This window comes from Hyperolius riggenbachi, chromosome 4 (assembly GCF_040937935.1).
Source record: "Hyperolius riggenbachi isolate aHypRig1 chromosome 4, aHypRig1.pri, whole genome shotgun sequence".
Taxonomy (NCBI): Eukaryota; Metazoa; Chordata; class Amphibia; order Anura; family Hyperoliidae; genus Hyperolius; species Hyperolius riggenbachi.
The window spans coordinates 502,944,217-502,970,608 of record NC_090649.1 but is presented as its reverse complement, the minus strand read 5'-3'; the positions used below and the strand labels follow the sequence as shown (position 1 = coordinate 502,970,608).

General features: G+C 51.5%; 1 protein-coding gene across 2 annotated transcripts in view; it reads right to left on the bottom strand.

Moving 5' to 3' along the window:
* Positions 1-26,392, bottom strand: part of SPTBN1 (spectrin beta, non-erythrocytic 1) — a 393,630-nt gene that overhangs the window by 45,480 nt on the left and 321,758 nt on the right. For both annotated transcript variants that reach the window (XM_068233127.1, XM_068233128.1), the window contains 6 exons: positions 24,149-24,393; positions 17,268-17,406; positions 16,438-16,522; positions 15,656-15,852; positions 13,649-13,761; positions 10,590-10,656 (listed from right to left, as the gene is read on the bottom strand). In XM_068233127.1, coding sequence (XP_068089228.1) covers positions 10,590-10,656; positions 13,649-13,761; positions 15,656-15,852; positions 16,438-16,522; positions 17,268-17,406; positions 24,149-24,393 — 846 coding nt within the window. The remainder of the gene's footprint in view (positions 1-10,589; positions 10,657-13,648; positions 13,762-15,655; positions 15,853-16,437; positions 16,523-17,267; positions 17,407-24,148; positions 24,394-26,392) is intronic.

Genomic DNA, 26,392 nt, shown 5'->3' with positions numbered 1-26,392 from the left:
GGCTGCTGTCATTGTATCACAGGAAGAAATAATCATATTCTATTAAAGCTGTTTGCAGCTAGATTTGCTGTGTAAACTAGCTAAACTTTAGATAAAATATATAGACAAGTTACTTGTTATAGTTAGTTTTTCATCTCTGATTCACTTTAACACTGCCATTACTGTCCACAGTACAACCCCTAGCCAGGCCTCCACACTGCCATCTACTGTACACAGCACACCCCTAGCCAGGCCTCCACACTGCCATCTACTGTCCACAGCACACTCCTAGCCAGCCCTCCACACTGCCATCTACTGCCCACAGCACACCCCTCTAGCCAGCCCTCCACACTGCCATCTACTGTCCACAGCACACCCCTAGCCAGCCCTCCACACTGCCATCTACTGTCCACAGCACACCCCTAGCCAGCCCTCCACACTGCCACCTACTGTCCACAGCACACCCCTAGCCAGCCCTCCACACTGCCATCTACTGTCCACAGCACAACCCTAGCCAGCCCTCCACACTGCCATCCACTGTCCACAGCACACCCCTAGCCAGCCCTCCACACTGCCATCTACTGTCCACAGCACACCCCTAGCCAGCCCTCCACACTGCCACCTACTGTCCACAGCACACCCCTAGCCAGCCCTCCACACTGCCATCTACTGTCCACAGCACAACCCTAGCCAGCCCTCCCCACTGCCATCTACTGTCCACAGCACACCCCTAGCCAGCCCTCCACACTGCCATCTACTGTCCACAGCACACCCCTACCCAGCCCTCCACACTGCCACCTACTGTCCACAGCACACCCCTAGCCAGGCCTCCACACTGCCATCTACTGTACACAGCACACCCCTAGCCAGGCCTCCACACTGCCATCTACTGTACACAGCACACCCCTAGCCAGGCCTCCACACTGCCATCTACTGTCCACAGCACACTCCTAGCCAGCCCTCCACACTGCCATCTACTGTCCACAGCACACCCCTAGCCAGCCCTCCACACTGCCATCTACTGTCCACAGCACACCCCTAGCCAGGCCTCCACACTGCCGTCTACTGTCTACAGCACACCCCTAGCCAGCCCTCAACGCTGCCATCCACTGTCCACAGCACACTCCTAGCCAGCTCTCCACAGTGACATCTACTGTCTACAGCACACTTCTAGCCAGCCGCCACACTGCCATCTAATGTCCACAGCACAACCCCTAGCCAGCCCTTAACACTGCCATCTAATGTCCACAGCACAACCCCTAGCCAGCCTTTAACACTGCCATCTACTGTCTACTGCACACCCCTAGCCAGCCCTCCACACTGCCATCTACTGTCCACTGCACACCCCTAGCCAACCCTCCACACTGCCATCTACTGTCCACTGCACACCCCTAGCCAACCCTCCACACTGCCATCTACTGTCCACTGCACACCCCTAGCCAGCCCTCCACACTGCCATCTAATGTCCACAGCACAACCCCTAGCCAGCCCTCAACACTGCCATCTAATGTCCACAGCACAACCCCTAGCCAGCCCTTAACACTGCCATCTACTGTCCACTGCACACCCCTAGCCAACCCTCCACACTGCCATCTACTGTCCACTGCACACCCCTAGCCAACCCTCCACACTGCCATCTACTGTCCACAGCACACTCCTAGCCAGCCCTCCACACTGCCATCTACTGTCCACAGCACACTCCTAGCCAGCCCTCCACACTGCCATCTACTGTCCACAGCACACCCCTAGCCAGCCCTCCACACTGCCATCTACTGTCCACAGCACACCCCTAGCCAGCCCTCCACACTGCCATCTACTGTCCACAGCACACCCCTAGCCAGCCCTCCACACTGCCATCTACTGTCAACAGCACACCCCTAGCCAGCAACAGAAATAAAATAATTTAACACAATTATATTCTAATCAGGCAAAAGTCAGTGAATTAGATAAACTTATATATAAATTTATTTCTTTTGATTATTTATAGATTGGTCTATTAGTAAAATTTCAATGTGCAAAAAAGCGAAGGTAAAATATTTTCAAATGCTAAAATACTTGTGTCAATAACATATTAAAAAGGTTCAAATGGACATCCAATGCCTCATTGATTGAACAGAAGCAGCAAAAGCCTGGAGGCTGCTTCATTATATGGCTTAGAGGAACACGGTTTTAGAAATAGGATATAAGACAAGACTGCATCATTTTCTTCCCAAAATAAGTCATGTTAGTAGCTCTGCTAACTACGTGCTACCAAGACAGGAGAGTTTATATCCAGCAATGGGTGCAAACGCCACCCTAGCCAGGTTCACATGATATCTCAGACACAGGAGCGTTCTCGGTTTACACCACAAATGTGTTCCAGGAGTTACCAAGGTCAAATGTCACATAAATGAAACAACAGAGGTTCTATCATTGGAGTTAGATGAATATTTAGCTTTGGGATTTATAGTGTATCAGAGAAAGTCATTGATGGGAGTTGATAAAATGCAGTTGTGTGTTAAACACCTACCAGCAACATTTGTTCCTAAATGATGGCGTATTGTTAATGTACTAGCAATAAATCAAAGGTCAGCTATATGCTCATATTATAGCCTTCATTGATATGCTGGCATTGGTATGTTTGCAACACTCTGCATCCTCCTCGGGAGCTCACGTCTGCATTTTATTTACTTTTTCAATAAAGAATGCAGTGTTCTCCCCAGAATTTTTTTCCAGCCGGGTGGCATGAAAAAGTAGCCGGGTGGGGCGAGATGATAGAATGGAAGGCAGGAGCTTTTCTGCACAACTCTGCTTACAGCATAGGAGGAGGGGAGCCAATGACAGCCGGGTGCTCACTAAAACTAGCCGGGTGGAGAACCCAGCTAAAAGAGAACACTGGAACTAAATATACATGAAACCATACTTTCTATGCTGGTGATCACCATAATTGCTAAGTGCAAATGAAAAAATGATGTTAATTTATAAAAGGGTCTTAAAAAGCAGAAAAACCGAGAGCCCAAAATAGTGCAATATGTATTGGATAGTGGGATAGAGTGAGAGGTAAGTATTATACTTACAAACGTGGGTTACCGCAAAGGTAACCACTGTATAGGCAGGTGGGGAGATTAGACCTGTCCCCACTCAGGATTAAGACGTCGCTCTCTGTAGATAGAAGGAAAAAAGGTTTTTTTTTCACCCTTCCACCAGGGTGGATAGTAATATCTGTAAGAGTGTACAGAGGTGCCAAACTCACATTGGACTCCTTGCTGTGTATTACTCCTTTTGTATATTGCCTGATGAGGCGGGAATGCCCGTGAAACGCGTTGCCAGTTCTATAGGAGTATGTATGAATAAATGATTGTTTCCAGAATCGACAAGCTTTATGTCTGTTTCAAGTAGCTGGTCCACCACCGCCTACTGACCGTTTTAACAATTTTAGCCTTTTTTATCCTATTGGCGCCTCTGTACACTCTTACAGATATAAAAGGGTCTTGTTCTTAACACACCTTTGTTCTGTAGAGTACGGAATCTCAGAGAGCATTTCTGTAGAATATGGAATCTCAGAGAGAATGTCTGTAGAGTACGGAATCTCAGAGAGAATGTCTGTAGAGTACGGAATCTCAGAGAATGTCTGTAGAGTACGGAATCTCAGAGAGTTTCTGTAGAGTACGGAATCTCAGAGAATTTCTGTAGAGTACAGAATCTCTGTACCGAGTCTCAGAGAGAATTTCTGTAGAGTACAGAATCTCAGAGAGAATTTCTGTAGAATATGGAATCTCAGAGAGAATTTCTGTAGAGTACGGAATCTCAGAGAGAATTTCTGTAGAGTACAGAATCTCAGAGAGAATTTCTGTAGAGTACAGAATCTCAGAGAGAATTTCTGTAGAGTACAGAATCTCAGAGAGAATTTCTGTAGAATATGGAATCTCAGAGAGAATTTCTGTAGAGTACGGAATCTCAGAGAGAATTTCTGTAGAGTACAGAATCTCAGAGAGAATTTCTGTAGAGTACAGAATCTCAGAGAGAATTTCTGTAGAATACGGAATCTCAGAGAGAATTTCTGTAGAGTACAGAATCTCAGAGAGAATTTCTGTAGAGTACAGAATCTCAGAGAGAATTTCTGTAGAGTACAGAATCTCAGAGAGAATTTCTGTAGAGTACAGAATCTCAGAGAGAATTTCTGTAGAGTACAGAATCTCAGAAAATTTCTGTAGAGTACAGAATCTCTGTACCGAATCTCAGAGAGAATTTCTGTAGAGTACAGAATCTCAGAGAGAATTTCTGTAGAGTACGGAATCTCAGAGAGAATTTCTGTAGAGTACGGAATCTCAGAGAGAATTTCTGTAGAGTACGGAATCTCAGAAAATTTCTGTAGAGTACAGAATCTCTGTACCGAATCTCAGAGAGAATTTCTGTAGAGTACAGAATCTCAGAGAGAATTTCTGTAGAGTACAGAATCTCAGAGAGAATTTCTGTAGAATATGGAATCTCAGAGAGAATTTCTGTAGAATATGGAATCTCAGAGAGAATTTCTGTAGAGCACGGAATCTCAGAGAATTTCTGTAGAGTACAGAATATCAGAGAGGATTTCTGTAGAATATGGAATCTCAGAGAGAATTTCTGTAGAATATGGAATCTCAGAGAGAATTTCTGTAGAGCACGGAATCTCAGAGAATTTCTGTAGAATATGGAATCTCAGAGAGAATTTCTGTAGAGTACAGAATCTCAGAGAGAATTTCTGTAGAGTACAGAATCTCAGAGAGAATTTCTGTAGAATATGGAATCTCAGAGAGAATTTCTGTAGAGCACAGAATCTCAGAGAATTTCTGTAGAGTACAGAATCTCAGAGAGAATTTCTGTAGAATATGGAATCTCAGAAATAATTTTTGTAGAGTACGGAATCTCAGAAAGAATTTCAGTAGAGTACGGAATCTCAGAGACAATTTCTGTAGAGTACGGAATCTCAGAAAATTTCTGTAGAATACTGAATCTCTGTACCGAATCTCAGAGAGAATTTCTGTAGAGTATGGAATCTCAGAGTTTCTGTAGAGTATGGAATCTCAGAGATAATTTCTGTAGAGTACAGAATCTCAGAGAGAATTTCTGTAGAGTACAGAATCTCAAAGAGAATTTCTGTAGAATATGGAATCTCAAAAATAATTTTTGTAGAGTACGGAATCTCAGAAAGAATTTCAGTAGAGTACAGAATCTCACAGAGAATTTCTGTAGAGTACAGAATCTCTGTACCGAATCTCAGAGAGAATTTCTGTACAGTACAGAATCTCTGTACCGAATCTCAGAGAGAATTTCTGTAGAGTACAGAATCTCAGAGAGAATTTCTGTAGAGTACAGAATCTCAGAGAGAATTTCTGTAGAATATGGAATCTTAGAGAGAATTTCTGTAGAGCACGAATCTCAGAGAATTTCTGTAGAGTACAAAATCTCAGAGAGAATTTCTGTAGAGTACAGAATCTCAGAGAGAATTTCTGTAGAATATGGAATCTCAGAAAGAATTTTTGTAGAGTACGGAATCTCAGAAAGAATTTCAGTAGAGTACAGAATCTCAGAGACAATTTCTGTAGAGTACGGAATCTCAGAAAATTTCTGTAGAATACCGAATCTCTGTACCGAATCTCAGAGATAATTTCTGTAGAGTATGGAATCTCAGAGAGAATTTCTGTAGAGTACGGAATCTCAGAGAGTTTCTGTAGAGTACGGAATCTCAGAGAGGATTTCTGTACAATACCGAATCTCAGAGAGAATTTCTGTAGAATACCGAATCTCTGTACCGAATCTCAGGGAGAATTTCTGTAGAGTATGGAATCTTATAGAGAATTTCTGTAGAGTATGGAATCTCTGTACCGAATCTCAGAGAGAATTTCTGTAGAGTACCGAATCTCAGAGATAATTTCTGTAGAGTATGGAATCTCAGAGAGTTTCTGTAGAGTATGGAATCTCAGAGAGAATTTCTGTAGAGTATGGAATTTCAGAGAGAATTTCGGTAGAGTATGGAATCTCAGAGAGAATTTCGGTAGAGTATGGAATCTCAGAGAGTTTCTGTAGAGTACGGAATCTCAGAGATAATTTCTGTAGAGTATGGAATCTCAGAGAGTTTCTGTAGAGTATGGAATCTCAGAGATAATTTCTGTAGAGTATGGAATCTCAGAGAGTTTCTGTAGAGTACGGAATCTCAGAGACAATTTCTGTAGAGTACGGAATCTCAGAAAGAGTTTCTATAGAGTACGGAATCTCAGAGAGAGTTTCTGTAGAGTACAGAATCTCTGTACCGAATCTCAGAGAGAATTTCTGTAGAGTACAGAATCTCAGAGAGAATTTCTGTAGAATATGGAATCTCAGAGAGAATTTCTGTAGAATATGGAATCTCAGAGAGAATTTCTGTAGAATATGGAATCTCAGAGAGAATTTCTGTAGAATATGGAATCTCAGAAAGAATTTCTGTAGAGCACAGAATATCAGAGAGAATTTCTGTAGAGTACAGAATCTCTGTACCGAATCTCAGAGAGAATGTCTGTAGAGTACAGAATCTCAGAGAGAATTTCTGTAGAGTACAGAATCTCAGAGAGAATTTCTGTAGAGTACAGAATCTCAGAGAGAATTTCTGTAGAGTACAGAATCTCAGAGAGAATTTCTGTAGAATATGGAATCTCAGAAAGAATTTTTGTAGAGTACGGAATCTCAGAAAGAATTTCAGTAGAGTACAGAATCTCACAGAGAATTTCTGTAGAGTACAGAATCTCTGTACCGAATCTCAGAGAGAATTTCTGTAGAGTACAGAATCTCAGAGAGAATTTCTGTAGAGTACAGAATCTCACAGAGAATTTCTGTAGAGTACAGAATCTCAGAGAATTTCTGTAGAGTACAGAATCTCAGAGAATTTCTGTAGAGTACAGAATCTCAGAGAATTTCTGTAGAGTACAGAATCTCAGAGAGAATTTCTGTAGAATATGGAATCTCAGAGAGAATTTCTGTAGAGCACGGAATCTCAGAGAATTTCTGTAGAGTACAGAATCTCAGAGAGAATTTCTGTAGAGTACAGAATCTCAGAATTTCTGTAGAACATGGAATCTCAGAAAGAAGTTTTGTAGAGTACGGAATCTCAGAAAGAATTTCAGTAGAGTACGGAATCTCAGAAAATTTCTGTAGAATACCGAATCTCTGTACCGAATCTCAGAGAGAATTTCTGTAGAGTATGGAATCTCAGAGTTTCTGTAGAGTATGGAATCTCAGAGTTTCTGTAGAGTATGGAATCTCAGAGTTTCTGTAGAGTATGGAATCTCAGAGAATTTCTGTAGAGTATGGAATCTCAGAGAGAACTTCTGTAGAGTATGGAATCTCAGAGATAATTTCTGTAGAGTACGGAATCTCAGAGAGTTTCTGTAGAGTACGGAATCTCAGAGAGGATTTCTGTACAATACCGAATCTCAGAGAGAATTTCTGTAGAATACCGAATCTCTGTACCGAATCTCAGGAAGAATTTCTGTAGAGTATGGAATCTTATAGAGAATTTCTGTACAGTATGGAATCTCTGTACCGAATCTCAGAGAGAATTTCTGTAGAGTACCGAATCTCAGAGATAATTTCTGTAGAGTATGGAATCTCAGAGAGTTTCTGTAGAGTATGGAATCTCAGAGAGAATTTCTGTAGAGTATGGAATCTCAGAGAGAATTTCGGTAGAGTATGGAATCTCAGAGAGAATTTCGGTAGAGTATGGAATCTCAGAGATAATTTCTGTAGAGTATGGAATCTCAGAGAGTTTCTGTAGAGTACGGAATCTCAGAAAGAATTTCTGTAGAGTACGGAATCTCAGAGAGAGTTTCTGTAGAGTACGGAATCTCAGAGAGAGTTTCTGTAGAGTACGGAATCTCAGAGAGAGTTTCTGTAGAGTACGGAATCTCAGAGTTTCTGTAGAGTACGGAATCTCAGAGAGAATTTCTGTAGAGTACGGAATCTCAGAGAGAGTTTCTGTAGAGTACGGAATCTCACAGAGAGTTTCTGTAGAGTACACTCACAATGCAGCTTTCTCATCACACCTGCAGATGTCATTATAAACAACTTGTGTACATTAAACAGAATTGCTGAACCGGAAGATCGGGCTATTTGTGCCAAACAAATCAGTGTAGAATGAGAAGCTCCTGTGAAAGGATCTGAACCTGGCAATGCTGACCACTAGGGGGAATCACTCTACTTCTCCTCTAGCTTTCATTAACCACCTCCAAACTCATTTCCCCAAACAAGGTCCATGGAAAGCTGTACTTGGAAAGAACAAAGAGCCTGCCACTGCTGAGCCCCTTTTCTGCCATCTAAGCTAATTGTCATGCTGAGCATCTGGCTTCAGGACCTCCTGATTTCACACCTGGAACAAGCATGAAGCCAGTGGATGAAGACAACACATACAGTAACTGAGGATTGGCAGCCAGGGAACATGAAATAACCCCTTCACCTTTTCCTCAATACAGGTTTCCATGAAAGCAGGATCAGCTGTCACACATTTACTCTGCACACACTAGAGACGGTCAGTGAGGTGAGAAGTGTTTTGGTTGCAGTTTGGAATTGGGCAGAATCATCAGGAAGAGCTTTTGATTGGCTGCCTAGACTTGCCCAACATCTCCAGTATACACCACACAGGATGCCACCGGCATGTGACATGCCGGCCAGTAATAGATAGTAACTGCACTGGCATACAGGCCATTACCAAACAATCTACCATCAGCAGCAGTTACAGGGGAACGCCTTGTCCTTAGATTCTGCATTAAATAGGATGTCATGCTTAAAACATTTTTTTTTGTCCTTTGAAACTTATCGGCTACTCAATGTTTTGAACACTCCTTAGCTTTTCCCATTTAAAGGAGCCATAAAATAATCAGAGAAATAAGGTGAAATCTGTCCCTCCCAGACGGACAGCCAATCAGAGCTGGTGTCTGTACAGCAGACCTACAAGATAATCAAGGAGTTGGCTTTTCTGGGGTATACAAGTAAAGTCTGAGTGAACAAGCAATGCATTCAATCTCCTATAGGCTGGCTGCAGAGACAATAGCTGGAAGCAGGTCAGGCACAGGGCTGAGAGAGTATGGCAGAGAGGAGCTGGGAGGGGTGGAGAGGGACCGAGAGAGGCGGAGAGGGGATGAAAGGGGTGGAGAGGGACTGAGAGGGGATGAAAGGGGTGGAGAGGGACTGAGAGAGGTGGAGAGGGGATGAAAGGGGTGGGGAGGGACTTAAAGGGGTGGGGAGGGACTGAATGGGGTGGGGAGGGACTGAGAGGGGTGGGGAGGAACTGAGAGGGGTGGGGAGGAACTGAGAGGGGCGGAGATGGATGGAGAGGGGCGAAGAGAGATGGAGAGGTGTGGAGAGGCATGGAGTAGGGCGGAGAGGGACTGAGAGGGATAGAGAGAGGCAGAGAGGGATAGATAGGGACTGAGAAGGGCGAACAGAGATGGAGAGGGGCGGAGAGTGACTGGGAGGGATGGAGTGGGACTGAGAGGGGTGGGGAAGGACTGAGAAGGATGGGGAGGGACTGAGAAGGATGAGGAGGGACTGATAGAGGCAGACAGGGACAGAAAGATTGAGAGGGGCGGAGAGGGGATGAGAGGGGCGGGGAGGGACTGAGAGGGGTGGGGAGGGACTGAGAGGGGTGGGAGGGACTGAGAGGGATGGATAGGGGCAGAGAGAGATTGAGAGGGGCGGAGAGAGATTGAGAGGGGCGGAGAGTACTGGTGAGACTTGAGTGAAGCAGGTTTTTGGAAGCTCTGGTCAGCTTGGCAGTATCGGATATAAAATAACCACGCATACTCGATGGATGTAGAGGCAAAGGGAGAATAGCTGCCAAGTACTGATGATAGCAGAGTGTTTAGCAATGCAGCTACACTATAGGCTGACTTCCTGTGTGGCATTCTAGTGACAGCTGATTGGTTTGCTACCAGTGAATGAAACCCGCTGTCATCTACAATCATGGCCCATAGCTGGGAATGTCAATGGAGAATATTCCTGCCTCAGTATCCAATACACACAGTAACGTGGCTGCCAGGCGATACAGCGCCCTCATGTGGAATCACAATACTCTGTCAGGAACCACAGAGAATATTCTGGAAGACATTACGATCAGTCACACAATCGATAAACGCATTTGATTGTATACAAGGTATAGACAGGAGGTGTTGCCCAGAGCAACCAATCACACTGCAGCTCTAAGTTTTTTTTTTTTAATGCTGCTTATTTAATAAAACTAATCAGGCTTATTGCTATGGCAACACCTACGATTTAAACTTTCCTCTGTTCTGTTCTATAAAAGCAGCATCAACATGAACTTGTTCTCCCCATTGGTGGTGTCATTTCCATACATGTATAATACTCTATGAACACCTGCAGATAAAGTCCTGACATAAACTAGCATAGGTCTACACTAAGGGCCAGTACCTGATATTAGTCCATAAAATAAAACATTTATATTATTAAACATTATTAAGAGCACATATGAATGCACATAGGCTGAGATATAACTAAACGAGAGTGTTCAAGGTCTGAAGGGCTCACAGTCCAGACCACTGGCGGTCATTGGCTGCTCTTCGGCTAGTAAAGTTTTTGTAGTTTTGGTAGGTTTGGGATCGGTAACTAACCCGTGGAGAATCTTGGTCAGATGGCAATCCGTTCTGAGAGATCTGTTCTCCTTCCTTGGTTCCATCCCTGTGAATACAGAAAGATGCATCAGAGATCAGTGTATAGCCATGGGCAGCAGGCCGAGCGAGGGCCACGGGCAGCCGGCCGAGGGAGGGCCACGGGCAGCCGGCCGAGGGAGGGCCACGGGCAGCCGGCAGAGGGAGGGCCACGGGCAGCCGGCAGAGGGAGGGCCACGGGCAGCCGGCAGAGGGAGGGCCACGGGCAGCCGGCAGAGGGAGGGCCACGGGCAGCCGGCAGAGGGAGGGCCACGGGCAGCCGGCAGAGGGAGGGCCACGGGCAGCCGGCAGAGGGAGGGCCACGGGCAGCCGGCAGAGGGAGGGCCACGGGCAGCCGGCAGAGGGAGGGCCACGGGCAGCCGGCAGAGGGAGGGCCACGGGCAGCCGGCAGAGGGAGGGCCACGGGCAGCCGGCAGAGGGAGGGCCACGGGCAGCCGGCAGAGGGAGGGCCACGCGCAGCCGGCAGAGGGAGGGCCACGCGCAGCCGGCAGAGGGAGGGCCACGCGCAGCCGGCAGAGGGAGGGCCACGCGCAGCCGGCAGAGGGAGGGCCACGCGCAGCCGGCAGAGGGAGGGCCACGCGCAGCCGGCAGAGGGAGGGCCACGCGCAGCCGGCAGAGGGAGGGCCACGCGCAGCCGGCAGAGGGAGGGCCACGCGCAGCCGGCAGAGGGAGGGCCACGCGCAGCCGGCAGAGGGAGGGCCACGCGCAGCCGGCAGAGGGAGGGCCACGCGCAGCCGGCAGAGGGAGGGCCACGGGCAGCCGGCAGAGGGAGGGCCACGGGCAGCCGGCAGAGGGAGGGCCACGGGCAGCCGGCAGAGGGAGGGCCACGGGCAGCCGGCAGAGGGAGGGCCACGCGCAGCCGGCAGAGGGAGGGCCACGCGCAGCCGGCAGAGGGAGGGCCACGCGCAGCAGGTGGTCCATGGGCAGCAGGCACAGGGAGGGCCACGGGCAGCTGGCAGAGGGAAGGGCATCGGGCAGAGAGAGGGTCATGGGCAGCAGGCAGAGGGAGGGCCATGGGCAGCAGGCAGAGGGAGGGCCATGGGCAGCAGGCAGAGGGAGGGCCATGGGCAGCAGGCAGAGGGAGGGCCATGGGCAGCAGGCAGAGGGAGGGCCATGGGCAGCAGGCAGAGGGAGGGCCATGGGCAGCAGGCAGAGGGAGGGCCATGGGCAGCAGGCAGAGGGAGGGCCATGGGCAGCAGGCAGAGGGAGGGCCATGGGCAGCAGGCAGAGGGAGGGCCACGGCCAGCAGGCAGAGGCAGGGCCACGGCCAGCAGGCAGAGGCAGGGCCACGGCCAGCAGGTGGTCCATGGGCAGCAGGCAGAGGGAGGGCCACGGGCAGCAGGCAGAGGGAAGGGCATCGGGCAGAGAGAGGGCCATGGGTAGCAGGCAGAGGGAGAGCCACGGCCAGCAGGCAGAGGCAGGGCCACGGGCAGCAGGTGGTCCATGAGCAGCAGGCAGAGGGAGGGCCACGGGCAGCAGGCAGAGGGAGGGGCATCAGGCAGAAAGAGGGCCACAGGCAGAGGGAGGGCCCAGGGCAGAAGGTAGAGGGAGGTCCATGGGCAGCAGGCAGAGGGAGGTCCATGGGCAGCAGGCAGAGGGAGGGCCACGGGCAGCAGGCAGAGAGAGGGAGGGGCATCAGGCAGAGAGAGGGAGGGGCATCAGGCAGAGAGAGGGCCACGGGCAGCAGGCAGAGGGAGGGGCATCAGGCAGAGAGAGGGCCACGGGCAGCAGGCAAAGGGAGGGGCATTAGGCAGAGAGAGGGAGGGGCATCAGGCAGAGGGAGGGCCACGGGCAGCAGGCAGAGGGAGGGCCACGGGCAGCAGGCAGAGGGAGGGCCACGGGCAGCAGGCAAAGGGAGGGGCATCAGGCAGAGAGAGGGAGGGGCATCAGGCAGAGGGAGGGCCACGGGCAGCAGGCAGAGGGAGGGCCACGGGCAGCAGGCAGAGGGAGGGCCACGGGCAGCAGGCAGAGGGAGGGCCACGGGCAGCAGGCAGAGGGAGGGCCACGGGCAGCAGGCAGAGGGAGGGCCACGGGCAGCAGGCAGAGGGAGGGCCACGGGCAGCCGGCAGAGGGAGGGCCACGGGCAGCAGGCAGAGGGAGGGCCACGGGCAGCCGGCAGAGGGAGGGCCACGGGCAGCCGGCAGAGGGAGGGCCGAGGGGAAGCCGGCAGAGGGAGGGCCGAGGGGAAGCCGGCAGAGGGAGGGCCGAGGGGAAGCCGGCAGAGGGAGGGCCGAGGGGAAGCCGGCAGAGGGAGGGCCGAGGGGAAGCCGGCAGAGGGAGGGCCGAGGGGAAGCCGGCAGAGGGAGGGCCGAGGGGAAGCCGGCAGAGGGAGGGCCGAGGGGAAGCCGGCAGAGGGAGGGCCGAGGGGAAGCCGGCAGAGGGAGGGCCGAGGGGAAGCCGGCAGAGGGAGGGCCGAGGGGAAGCCGGCAGAGGGAGGGCCGAGGGGAAGCCGGCAGAGGGAGGGCCGAGGGGAAGCCGGCAGAGGGAGGGCCGAGGGGAAGCCGGCAGAGGGAGGGCCGAGGGGAAGCCGGCAGAGGGAGGGCCGAGGGGAAGCCGGCAGAGGGAGGGCCGAGGGGAAGCCGGCAGAGGGAGGGCCGAGGGGAAGCCGGCAGAGGGAGGGCCGAGGGGAAGGCGGCAGAGGGAGGGCCGAGGGGAAGGCGGCAGAGGGAGGGCCGAGGGGAAGGCGGCAGAGGGAGGGCCGAGGGGAAGGCGGCAGAGGGAGGGCCGAGGGGAAGGCGGCAGAGGGAGGGCCGAGGGGAAGGCGGCAGAGGGAGGGCCGAGGGGAAGGCGGCAGAGGGAGGGCCACGGGAAGCCGGCAGAGGGAGGGCCACGGGAAGCCGGCAGAGGGAGGGCCACGGGAAGCCGGCAGAGGGAGGGCCACGGGAAGCCGGCAGAGGGAGGGCCACGGGAAGCCGGCAGAGGGAGGGCCAGCAGGTTGAAGGAGGGCCACAGGAAGCAGGCAGAGGGAGGGGCAGCAGGCATAGGGAGGTCTCTGATCTCACCATTGCTGGGGTGATTCTCCATCATCTGAAACCTTTGGGCTGAGCTCAGGCGTGGGAGGCTTCCTTTTCCTCTCCTCTTCCTCTTGCAGTCGCCGCACTTCCAACAACTCCAACTAAAAAAGGTTAAAATGCAACACAGGTTTTTGCTTTACTCCTCATGGTGCATAGAAGTCTGCATGTGCCTAAAGGCCAGTTATATGGAAATTAGAAAGAACTTTAGAGACAAACTTCACCCCTTACATGGCCGTACCCCGACAAATGGGCTGAACCTCCACCTCCAACCCTACAATGTCACGCCCCCCCCCCCTTACATGGCTGCACCACCACAAATGGGCTGAACCTCCACCACCAATCCTGCAATGTCACGCCCTGCCCCTTACATGGCTGTACCCCTACCAATGGGCTGAACCTCCACCTCCACCACCAACGCTGCAATGTCACGCCCCTTCCCCTAACATAGCTGTACCTCCACAAATGGGCTGAACGCAGCAACACTACTTCAAAAGACAAAGGAGGGAAGGGCTGAGGGCCAAATGTCTCACTTTCCAGAAGTAGCCGCTTCAGTGATGCAGTGGCTCTCCTTCAGAATCCCAACCTGACCGTGTGACATGATCAGACTTATATCGGATAATGTCACGCCCCACCCCTTACATAGCTGCACCCCCACAAATGGGCTAAACCTCTATCTCCAACCCTACAATGTCACGCCCCGCCCCTTATATGGCCGTACCCCCACAAATGGGCTGAACCTCCACCTCCAACCCTACAATGTCACGCCCCACTCCTTACATAGCTGTACCCCCACAAATGGGCTGAACCTCCACATCCAACCCTACAATGTCACACCCTGCCCCTTACATAGCTGCACCCCCACAAATGGGCTGAACCTCTATCTCCAACCCTACAATGTCACGCCCCACCCCTTACATAGCTGCACCCCCACAAATGGGCTAAAACTCTATCTCCAACCCTACAATGTCACGCCCCACCCCTTACATAGCTGCACCCCCACAAATGGGCTAAACCTCTATCTCCAACCCTACAAAGTCACACCCCGCCCCTTACATAGTTGTACCTCCACAAATAGGCTGAATGCAGCAACACTACTTCAAAAAACAATGGAGGGAAGGGCTAAGTGCCTCATGCCTCACTTTCCAGAAATACTCCATCAGGATCCTGACTGGAAGACCCAGAGTGAGGTCCTCACCAGGGCTGAGCAGATATAAGGAATATTGGGTGGGCCTTTAAAGGGTTAGTACATCTCAAATGTTAGAATGTGCCTCCGGAACAGGAAATGAGGCGCCCGGGAAGCAATAAATAGAAAAAGAATAGAGGCTGTCCCACTGTGTATTATTTAATGCACATAGCCTTGTTACTATATAAAAATATTTATGCTTGACTGTGGCCTGCCCACCACTGTGGGCGTTTCCCAAACAACGACAAGAAAACACGGCACATCTCACACTCCTAAAAGTTACACCCCATTTCATTTGCATCTCTTATATGACTGCATTTCATATCAGTAAAATTGCTTTCAAAACCATTAAAAATTGTAAAGATTGCAACTGTCACCAACCAGAAGTGCTGTATAAACAACTTCAGCCCATTTCCCTGCTGCCACCAACAGGAAACCCCGCCCCACACACTAACAGGATGATGCCTTGGAGGCAGGACCCACTAGTGAATCATGCAAAAGGCCACGCCTCCCTAGTGATTACCAGGCTATTGGAAGGCTGTCACTAGGGAGGTGTGGCTGTAGAGGGAATCGCAGTCCCTCTCCCAGTATCACACCTACCACTATCAGGACCCCCAGCAGCTGACTAAGCATAGAAGGGTCAGGCAGGCAGTGTGAGGTAGCAGCATGGCGTTAGTGGTGCACACTCAGCTACCTCACACTTTAGATAGAAATAAAGATACAGTATTGGCTGGGATTCCAACACTGGCAATGGATCCAGCACAGGGAGGTGCCATCTAAGTGATCAGAGTATGACTAGTTATGGAAAATACCGTTGTAAGTCTTTCCAAGGCTGAAAATCTTTCGTCCCAAGTAGCTGCCGATTTCTCGAAGGCCTCGTGCCTCTTGATGAGTTTCTCCACTTCGTCTACACTCTGGCCTATTTCACGACTTGATAGATACGGCTCCTGTCCCATGAGCCAGGCCTCCGCAACGCTGGCGTCTCGGGAGAACTGGTGAACCTCCAGGACTGGCGGGATGAGGGGAGGACAGCAAGAGACAGGTATTAGTGGAAAATTATAGGTTTTAACATCATAGTAAAGTGCAAATGTTCCTCCAGCAAACATGTTTCTGTACCTGCTGTAGAAGGCCTTGTTGCTGTGCCTGAAACTGACCTACAGTCTTGGCTGCTTAGTGTACGGACGTGTATATGGAGAAAGAAAAACTACAGGGGGAGCAAATTCTGCCCCAGTGGAAACGCTGCGGATTCTGCACCAGTGGAAACGATGCATGGCAAGTGTCTGTAATACACGGCAAGTGTCTGTAATACACGGCAAGTGTCTGTAATACACGGCAAGTGTCTGTAATACACGGCAAGTGTCTGTAATACACGGCAAGTGTCTGTAATACACGGCAAGTGTCAGTAATACGGCAAGTGTCAGCAAGTGTCTGTAATACAGGAAGTGTCTGTAATACAGGAAGTGTCTATCCCAAAGGCGGAGTTCTGCCAGTCACAGTGCCAGGGGCTGGACTTAATCAAAGAAGCCAATCAGAATGCAGGTACAGAATACTATGGGTGGGCATGGAAGCAGAGAAATATCAAACACCATCTTACTCAGTCGCAGCCATTCCCATCGGTCTTCCCACTTGTCAATCATCTCTTTCCTCTTCTCTGTCAGCTGCAACAATTTCTCTTTGATCTGGAAAGTAGAAGATATCCAGATAACACACTCAGAGAATGATCATTAGAAGAAGCTAGAAAGGCCAGCACAGCCAGGAAAGCAATAAGAGTTATGCTTGGTGCACACAATGCGGTTTTTTGGTCGTTTTTCTGTTCAATCGCTTTTCGATTCGTTTTTCCACTCCATTTACCGCTCTATTCTCTTATGTTTTTATATCAATTTCCATTCACTTCTATGAGAAATCTACCAGAAAAACGATTGAAAATAATATCGGACATGACAGAAATAATGTATCGAACCATCTATCTAACACAAAATTGGCTGGGCGCCTACCCAGATCGTAATCAATCAGCAGTTTTAACTAGCGCTTTGTACAACGATTACAGAAGTGGTCGCCAGTGTTTTTGTTGCGATTTTATTTCTAGCGTTTACAATATTTTTTTCTTTGGTTGTTCAGGAAGTAAATCACAGAAAAAAATGTATACAGCAATTACAAAGTTGCTCCAAAACTGCTGCATGACCACTCGATAGCGTTTTCCTAATCGCAATCGCTCCTCTGGGTTCCCCTCGTGACTCCGTAGCACAGCGCTTTAGGAATCGCCAGTGCTAAAATCCCTCTAGTGGGCCATGGCCTCAGAGCTTTTAGGGTGACATGCAGGTCTGACAAATATGGCGAATTACGCTCGACCTCCACTCGCCAAGACTAACTTGCCTTTGCTGCACATGCAGCTCTGCAATGCAGGTGAGTATAAATGATCATTACCTCCTCTGATGCGTAGTGCTTCCTCGCCAGCAGAGACTTGCCCAGCTCAATGCAGGTCGTAAAGCTGTCATTCCGGGCGTCAATTTCTGCCTTAATGCCCTGATGATTATTCATTAGCAGTTCTACTGAAGAGACGTCCCTGCAATGAGAAGCCGGCCGGGAAACGTGATTATCAGTTCTGAATTTCAGGGGGAGCATCCAAAACACCAGGCAAATACCCACCGAGACTTTCCAGATAAATCATCGCCCTCTTATTAACAAATGACAACTATGCCACTCCCCTTCCTGGACAGGGTTAGGGTAGGAGGGCGTGACATGTTATGACTCTTCCGTACGCTGCCCATATGAGTCACACGACATACATGCTCATGTCCTGGGATGTATTCGGAGTAATAACAGAAGGCGGGCAGCACGGACAGTTTTAGAATAGGGTAAGGGGAGGGTTGGGGGTCCCTCCTTCTAGGACTAGAACCTGAGGCTTTCCTGTGGTGGACGTCCAGGGGGGTCTCTGTTGCTTTAACATTATCTGGTGAATGAAAAAGTCCCTTCCTGGGCACTTTCTGTGGTTTGCAGTGTTCATCCCCCCCCCCCCCCCCCAAGTGAGCATTTCAGGGCACTGCAGCCATTGTCTGTGTACCTCTGTCCACCCATTCCCCCCAGGCTGCTGTACTTCAGCTTCGCCCATTGGGAGGGGCCTGATTTCCACTTATCCCCCCAGACCTCCCATGCTGCTGTATTTCAGCATCGCCCATTGGGAGGGGCCTGATTTCCACCCATCCCCCCAGACCTCCCATGCTGCTGTATTTCAGCATCGCCCATTGGGAGGGGCCTGATTTCCCCCCATCCTGCTGTATTTCAGCATCACCCATTGGGAAGGGCCTGATTTCCATCCATCTCCCCAGACCTCCCATGCTGCTGTATTTCAGTATCGCCCATTGGGAGGGGCCTGCCCCCAGACCTCCCATGCTGCTATATTTCAGCATCGCCCATTGGGAGGGGCCTGATTTCCCCCCATCCCTTCAGACCGCTCCCTAATGCCTATATGTGGGAATCCAGACTTCCTTCCAGGACTAGAACCTGAGGCTTTCCTGTGGTGGAAGTCCAGGGGGGTCTCTGTTGCTTTAACATTATCTGGTTAATGAAAAAGTCCCTTCCTGGGCACAATGTGGTTTGCAGTGTTCATCCCCCCCATGTGAGCATTTCAGGGCACTGCAGCCATTGTCTGTGTACCTCTGTCCACCCATTCCCCCCAGGCTGCTGTATTTCAGCATCACCCATTGGGAGGGGCCTGATTTCCATCCATCCTTCCAGGTCTCCCATGCTGCTGTATTTCAGCATCGCACTTTGGGAGGGGCCTGATTTCCACCCATGCCCCCAGACTTCCCACGCTGCTGTATTTCAGCATCGCCCATTGGGAGGGGACTGATTGCCATCCATCTCCCCAGACCTCCCATGCTGCTGTATTTCAGTATCGCCCATTGGGAGGGGCCTGATTTCCATCCATCCCCCCCCAGACCTCCCATGCTGCTGTATTTTAGCATCGCCCATTGGGAGGGGCCTGATTTCCCCCCATCCCCCCAGACTTCCCACGCTGCTGTATTTCAGCATCACCCATTTAGAGGGGCCTGATTCCCATCCATCTCCCCAGACCTCCCATGCTGCTGTATTTCAGTATCGCCCATTGGGAGGGGCCTGATTTCCATCCATCCCCCCCCAGACCTCCCATGCTGCTGTATTTCAGCATCGCCCATTGGGAGGGGCCTGATTTCCCCCCATCCCTCCAGACTTTCCATGCTGCTGTATTTCAGCATCGCCCATTGGGAGGGGCCTTCCTTCTAGGACTAGAACCTGAGGCTTTCCTGTGGTGGACGTCCAGGGGGGTCTCTGTTGCTTTAACATTATCTGGTTAATGAAAAAGTCCCTTCCTGGGCACAATGTGGTTTGCAGTGTTCATCCCCCCCCCCCCCCCCCAAGTGAGCATTTCAGGGCCCTGCAGCCATTGTCTGTGTACCTCTGTCCACCCATTCCCCCCAGGCTGCTGTATTTCAGCATCGCCCATTGGGAGGGGCCTGATTTCCATCCATCCCCCCCAGACCTCCCATGCTGCTGTATTTCAGCATCGCCCATTGGGAGGGGCCTGATTTCCACCCATCCCCCAAGACTTCCCATGTTGCTGTATTTCAGCATCGGCCATTGGGAGGGGCCTGATTTCCACCCATCCCCCTAGACTTCCCACGCTGCTGTTTTTGAGTATCGGCCTCCCCATCCCCCAGATCTCCCGTGCTGCTGTATTTCAGCATCGCCCATTGGGAGGGCCAGATTTCCATCCATCCCCCCAGACCTCCCATGCTGCTGTATTTCAGCATCGCACATTGAGAAGGGCCAGATTTCCATCCATCTCCCTACACCTCCCATGCTGCTGTATTTCAGCATCGCCCATTGGGAGGGGCCAGATTTCTATCGATCACCCCAGGCCTCCCATGCTGCTGTATTTCAGCATCGCCCATTGGGAGGGGCCAGATTTCTATCGATCACCCCAGGCCTCCCATGCTGCTGTATTTCAGCATCGCCTATTGGGAGGGGCCAGATTTCCATCGATCACCCCAGGCCTCCCATGCTGCTGTATTTCAGCATCGCCCATTGGGAGGGGCCAGATTTCTATCGATCACCCCAGGCCTCCCATGCTGCTGTATTTCAGCATCGCCCATTGGGAGGGGCCAGATTTCCATCCATCCCCCCAGACCTCCCATGCTGCTGTATTTCAGCATCGCACATTGAGAAGGGCCAGATTTCCATCCATCTCCCTACACCTCCCATGCTGCTGTATTTCAGCATCGCCCATTGGGAGGGGCCAGATTTCTATCGATCACCCCAGGCCTCCCATGCTGCTGTATTTCAGCATCACCCATTGGGAGGGGCCTGATTTCCACCCGTCCACCCCACACCTCCCATGCTGCTGTATTTCAGCATCGCACATTGAGAAGGGCCAGATTTCCATCCATCTCCCTACACCTCCCATGCTGCTGTATTTCAGCATCGCCTATTGGGAGGGGCCAGATTTCTATCCATCCCCCCAGACCTCCCATGCTGCTGTATTTCAGCATCGCCTATTGGGAGGGGCCAGATTTCCATCGATCACCCCAGGCCTCCCAGGCTGCTGTATTTCGGAATAAGTTGTCAGGATCCGCACCATCCAAAATCTTCATTTAATAATAAATTCCATGAAAAAAGGCATAACACAGTGTGCCGTTTTGCCATGACGCACGTCGTGCGTCATGGCGGCCCAGCACACTGTTTTATGCCTTTTTTCATGGAATTTATCATTAAATGAAGATTTTTAGACGGTGCGGATCCTGACAACTTATTCTGATTGTATTCCCTGCTTACTCCAGGGGAGATCTCAGCACGTCATAGTCCATTGGTGCTATCACACTGGTGATTCATGCTGCTGTATTTCAGCATCGCCCATTGGGAGGGGCCTGATTTCCATCCATCCCCCCACACCTCCCATGCTGCTGTATTTCAGCATCGCCCAGTGGGAGTGGCCTGATTTCCATCGATCCCCCCAGACCTCCCATGCTGCTGTATTTCAGCTTCGCCCATTGGGAGGGGCCTGATTTCCATCCATCCCCCCCCAGACCTTCCATGCTGCTGTATTTCAGCAGCGCCCATTGGGAGGGGCCTGATTTCCATCCATCCCCCCAGACCTCCCATGCTGCTGTATTTCAGCATCGCCCATTGGGATGGGCCTGATTTCCACCCATCCCCCCCCCACCCCAGGCCTCCCATGCTGCTGTATTTCAGCATCGCTCATTGGGAGGGGCCCGATTTCCATCCATCGCCCCCCAGGCCTCCCACGCTGCTGTATTTTAACATCGCCCATTGGGAGGGGCCTGATTTCCATCCATCCCCCCAGACCTCCCATGCTGCTGTATTTCAGCATCGTCCATTGGGAGGGGCCTGATTTCCACCCATCCCCCTAGGCCTCCCATGCTGCTGTATTTCAGCATCGCCCAGCGGGAGGGGCCCGATTTCCACCCATATCCCCAGGCCTCCCATGCTGCTGTATTTCAGCATCGTCCATTGGGAGGGTCCTGATTTCCACCCATCCCCCCAGGCCTCCCATCAGGGATTTACCATAAGGCACACTAGGCACGTGCCTACAGGCGCCTGATTGGTCAGAGGGCGGGTCTGTGTCATGTCCCCTTTAAATTTGAATCAGTGAAAATGCAAAAGCGGCCGCTCGCGCCTTTATTTACATGATAATGGGCGGCTGCGGGCGGAAGTACAGAGAGGGGCGGGCTGCGGGCGGCTAGTGGCAACACACGCACACACACATTCATTACCCATTCTCCCCGCCCACCGTTTCCATGCCTGCACGCAGCGCTTGTGTGAACAACAGCTAGCTGCGTGCATAGGCGGCGGGGGGCGGCGAGATTGTCCGTCTGCTGCTGGCTGGGAGTTTGAGGAGCTACTGCACCGGCCCTGGCTGCTCTGTTTACCTTACAGCTCCGCCCCCCGCCCCGTGTGTATTCTATTGGGGGCACACATGAGAAGTAGACAGTGGCAGAGAGCGGTGTGTGACACAGTGCCTTGGATGGGGTCGGGAAGATGAGAGCAGCTCCTCTGTCCTCCGGCTGGCTTTATTTACTTTTTCACTCTGTAGCCGCCGGGAGCTATAAGGGGAGAAAGTTACTGAAGTGATTACAAAGTCTGTAGAGGGGGAGGGAGGAGGAGGAAGTGGAGCTCGGCTAAGTACACACAGCTCTGTCCCCCCTTCCATTTCACACGTGCAGGCAAAGGGTCAGTAAAGTGACAGGCGAGTGGTGGGGAGAGCAGCACAGAATGCTGTTACATGTGGCTTTGGGATGATTTTGCTGCACAACGTGTGGGCTACAGCTCTGCCCCCACCCCCCTCCCCATGTCTACTGGTTCAGCCTGTTCCTGTGCCCGGGACTTTTGAAGATGCCATTCCTTCCTGCTCCATGACATCACAGTGACAGGACCAGCCTGCATTCAGACTACTTGCATTGTGCCAGTGAGATCTACAGACAGTTATAGTGACAGAGTAAGTGGCTAATCGTTAATGCAGAGAGGCTTGGGACCTTTGATTCCTTCCCCCCCCCTCCCCCCCCTTTTTTCCTAGCTGAGAGACTATAATGCTTCCCCCTCCCCTCCTTCTGAACAGTGTCCCCTGCTGAGACAATCCTGTGATATTTCCATGGGGTGACAGGCAGCTCTGTCCAGATGTCACCTGACCTAATCAGATGTATTTGCTACTCTAATCAGATCAGGTGACAGCTGGTCAGTGCTGAGGTGTCACTCTGTGAAAACACTGCTGGAGGCCAGGACTAGGTGTCAAATGGGGAGGGGAACCACTTGAAGGAGTAAGGGGAAGCATAGGATTGCCTCAGCAGGGGACACGTTTAGAAGGAGGAAGTAATGTAGTCTCAGCTAGAGATCAGTGAGGGTTAAAGGAAATATGTATTTTAAAGAAAATGCGATCTACTTACCTGTTCCTTCCTCCAGCCCCGGAAAGCTATGTGTCCCTTGCCACAGCTCCGTTCCCAGCCGGTCTCCAAAGGTCCCCTCGGTTGCAGATGCCAACCCAGCGATGTCGGTATCTTTTGCGCTTGCGGGATCACGCTCACGTAGCCGGGAGTGTTCTGTGCAGGCGCAGAAGCACTGCACCTGCACACAAATCTCCCGGCTATGTGATTGTGAGCAGCCGCACAATGGCGCAGAAAATAACGACCTTGCCAGGTCGGCATCTGCAACAAAGGGGACCCTTAGAGACCAGCTGGGAGCGGAGCTGTGGCAAGGGGCACATTGCTTTCCGGGGCTGGAGGAAGCAACAGGTAAGTAGATCGCATTTTCCACATTTTCGCAAATGCCTGATATTTATTTTAAAGGATATCTTAGTCCTAAACATATCCTCAAATTGTCTGTGTGTGTGGGGAGTTGTACATATGCTTACTGCACCTCCCGTGGGCCGGTGTCTGCCTCAATTTGCCTATTTTCCTTTCCATTCTAAGGGTCCTGTTGGCGCTCTCAAACCCAGACATACTATGCTGTGCATGCGCAGTATGTCCGCTTGGGCGCCTTGTGACCGCACTTGCTGGGAACCTCCAAGTGCTTTACGTGCGCACTGTCACACCAAGACGTACCCGTCTGACATGAAACTATGTGTTATCTGTATTAATTCCTTGTGATTTGTATTATCTGCTTGTTGTTGGTAATAGCATATATTTGGTAAATTCTGAATGTCATTGGCAATATCTGCATATTGTTAGTATTCTCTAACTGCCTTTGGTAAAATCTACATTAGTTTGCGTAAGAAAAAGGGGCGTGAGTTGGGGGTGTGGCCTGTGCGGATAGGCGGGGCTTAGGGCGCCAGAACTTCTGTGCCTTTAGGCTCCTGAGCTGTAAATCCGGCCCTGCCTCCCATGCTGCTGTATTTCAGCATCGCCCAGTGGGAGGGGCCTGATTTCCACCCATATCCCCAGGCCTCCCATGCTGCTGTATTTCAGCATAACCCATTGGAAGGGGCCTGATTTCCACCCATCTCCCCAGGCCTCCCATGCTGCCATACAGTTCCACAGTGTCTTGTGGACCTCCTCCCTCCCCTATACAGTTCCCTGGTGTCTAGTGGTCCCCACCTTCTCCTATACAGCTCTCTAGTGTTTAGTTCTTTTCCCCACCTCCCCATATGGCTTCCACGGAATTCTAGGGCTTTACCTCCAATACGGCTTCCCTGGTGGTCTAGAGTGGGCTAAACATAATGCAAAGTGGGAAACCACTTGGTGGGCCAAATTTAATGGCTCCGATTTGGCCCGTGGGCTGGAGTTTGACATGTATGATCTATGCTATGACGGCGGTACCTTGGCTTCTCTTGGGCCTCGATCTGTCGGATGACATCCTCCATCCACAGCATGAGATCACGGACCATGCTGAAGAATCGGAACTTGTCTCCTGTGTCCACCAGCCGCAGCCTCCGCCCTTCACACGCGTCCAGCAATGACTTCCAGGCCTCCAGAACTTCGCTCTCCCTCTTCTGAATGTCGTCAGCCTTGTCTCCTGCATAAGCTGCCTGCAACCGAGACGCGTCTTCCTGAAGCTGCCTCACCTGGAGGTCAACAAGAGAACAGTTCAAAGACTTTCCTGGCCTCATTAGGTAAAATAAACTGCTTGCTATTCACACAAATGGCACACGGTGATCTGACCACTCTGAGCACCTTTCCCTCATTGTAAAGGGAACCCGAGGTCAGAGGAATATGGAGGTGGCCAAATTCATTGCCAGGCAATGGGAATTGTTCAAAAGGATACATATGGCAGCTTCCATATCCCTCTCACCTCAGATGGTTTTTTTAAAGCAGTCCTGAACTTGATGGCTATATCACCCCGCAGAACGTCAGAAATGGCCAAATAAAAAGAAACATAATAAAAATAATAAAAACCACTCACATCAAATTCTGCTTTTTCCTGTTTTAGGTGGTTCTGTGAACTCCCCACGCCCAACTCTGGACACCCCATTCATCATTTCTCTCCTTTCTACTCAGAGGTGGATTTCAGCATTCTCCAGATCCGCCCCCTTTGATAAACACGTAACTTGCAGCAGACAAAGGGGCAGGGATGTGAAAACATGATGGGAGGGAAGGTTTGGATGTAATGAATTCCAATGGACATGGATTGTGCTGAGCCCCATTGGGGGTGGGCGCGCAGTGGGCAGATAGGCTGCCATTGGGGGTGGGCAAGCAATGGGCAGATAGGCTGCCATTGGGGGTGGGCGCGCAGTGGGCAGATAGGCTGCCATTGGGGGTGGGCACGCAGTGGGCAGATAGGCTGCCATTGGGGGTGGGCACGCAGTGGGCAGATAGGCTGCCATTGGGGGTGGGCACGCAGTGGGCAGATAGGCTGCCATTGGGGGTGGGCACGCAGTGGGCAGATAGGCTGCCATTGGGGGTGGGCAAGCAGTGGGCAGATAGGCTGCCATTGGGGGTGGGCAAGCAGTGGGCAGATAGGCTGCCATTGGGGGTGGGCATGCAGTGGGCAGATAGGCTGCCATTGGGGGTGGGCAAGCAGTGGGCAGATAGGCTGCCATTGGAGGTGGGCAAGCAGTGGGCAGATAGGCTGCCATTGGGGGTGGGCAAGCAGTGGGCAGATAGGCTGCCATTGGGGGTGGGCATGCAGTGGGCAGATAGGCTGCCATTGGGGGTGGGCACGCAGTGGGCAGATAGGCTGCCATTGGGGGTGGGCACGCAGTGGGCAGATAGGCTGCCATTGGGGGTGGGCACGCAGTGGGGAGATAGGCTGCCATTGGGGGTGGGCACGCAGTGGGCAGATAGGCTGCCATTGGGGGTGGGCACGCAGTGGGCAGATAGGCTGCCATTGGGGGTGGGCAAGCAGTGGGCAGATAGGCTGCCATTGGGGGTGGGCAAGCAGTGGGCAGATAGGCTGCCATTGGGGGTGGGCACGCAGTGGGCAGATAGGCTGCCATTGGGGGTGGGCACGCAGTGGGCAGATAGGCTGCCATTGGGGGTGGGCACGCAGTGGGCAGATAGGCTGCCATTGGGGGTGGGCACGCAGTGGGCAGATAGGCTGCCATTGGGGGTGGGCACGCAGTGGGCAGATAGGCTGCCATTGGGGGTGGGCACGCAGTGGGCAGATAGGCTGCCATTGGGGGTGGGCACGCAGTGGGCAGATAGGCTGCCATTGGGGGTGGGCACGCAGTGGGCAGATAGGCTGCCATTGGGGGTGGGCACGCAGTGGGCAGATAGGCTGCCATTGGGGGTGGGCACGCAGTGGGCAGATAGGCTGCCATTGGGGGTGGGCACGCAGTGGGCAGATAGGCTCCTACTTGGGCATGGACAGAAAGCAACCGGTTGAAGAACTGTGAAATTTCAGTCAGGCTCCTTCCACCGTCAGATAAGAGGAAATAAAACCAACTATTAGAAAAGAATGTTTTCTGGCTACAGAGAATTAGGGACAGTTAGGCCTAACCCCATCTCCCTCCACCTCACTCACCATCAGATTTCTTACCAAAAGATTAACAATTGTAGTAAATTACGCCCACGTTATCTGGCCAATCACAATACTTCATGCTGTAGAGGGTGCTGTGACTGGAG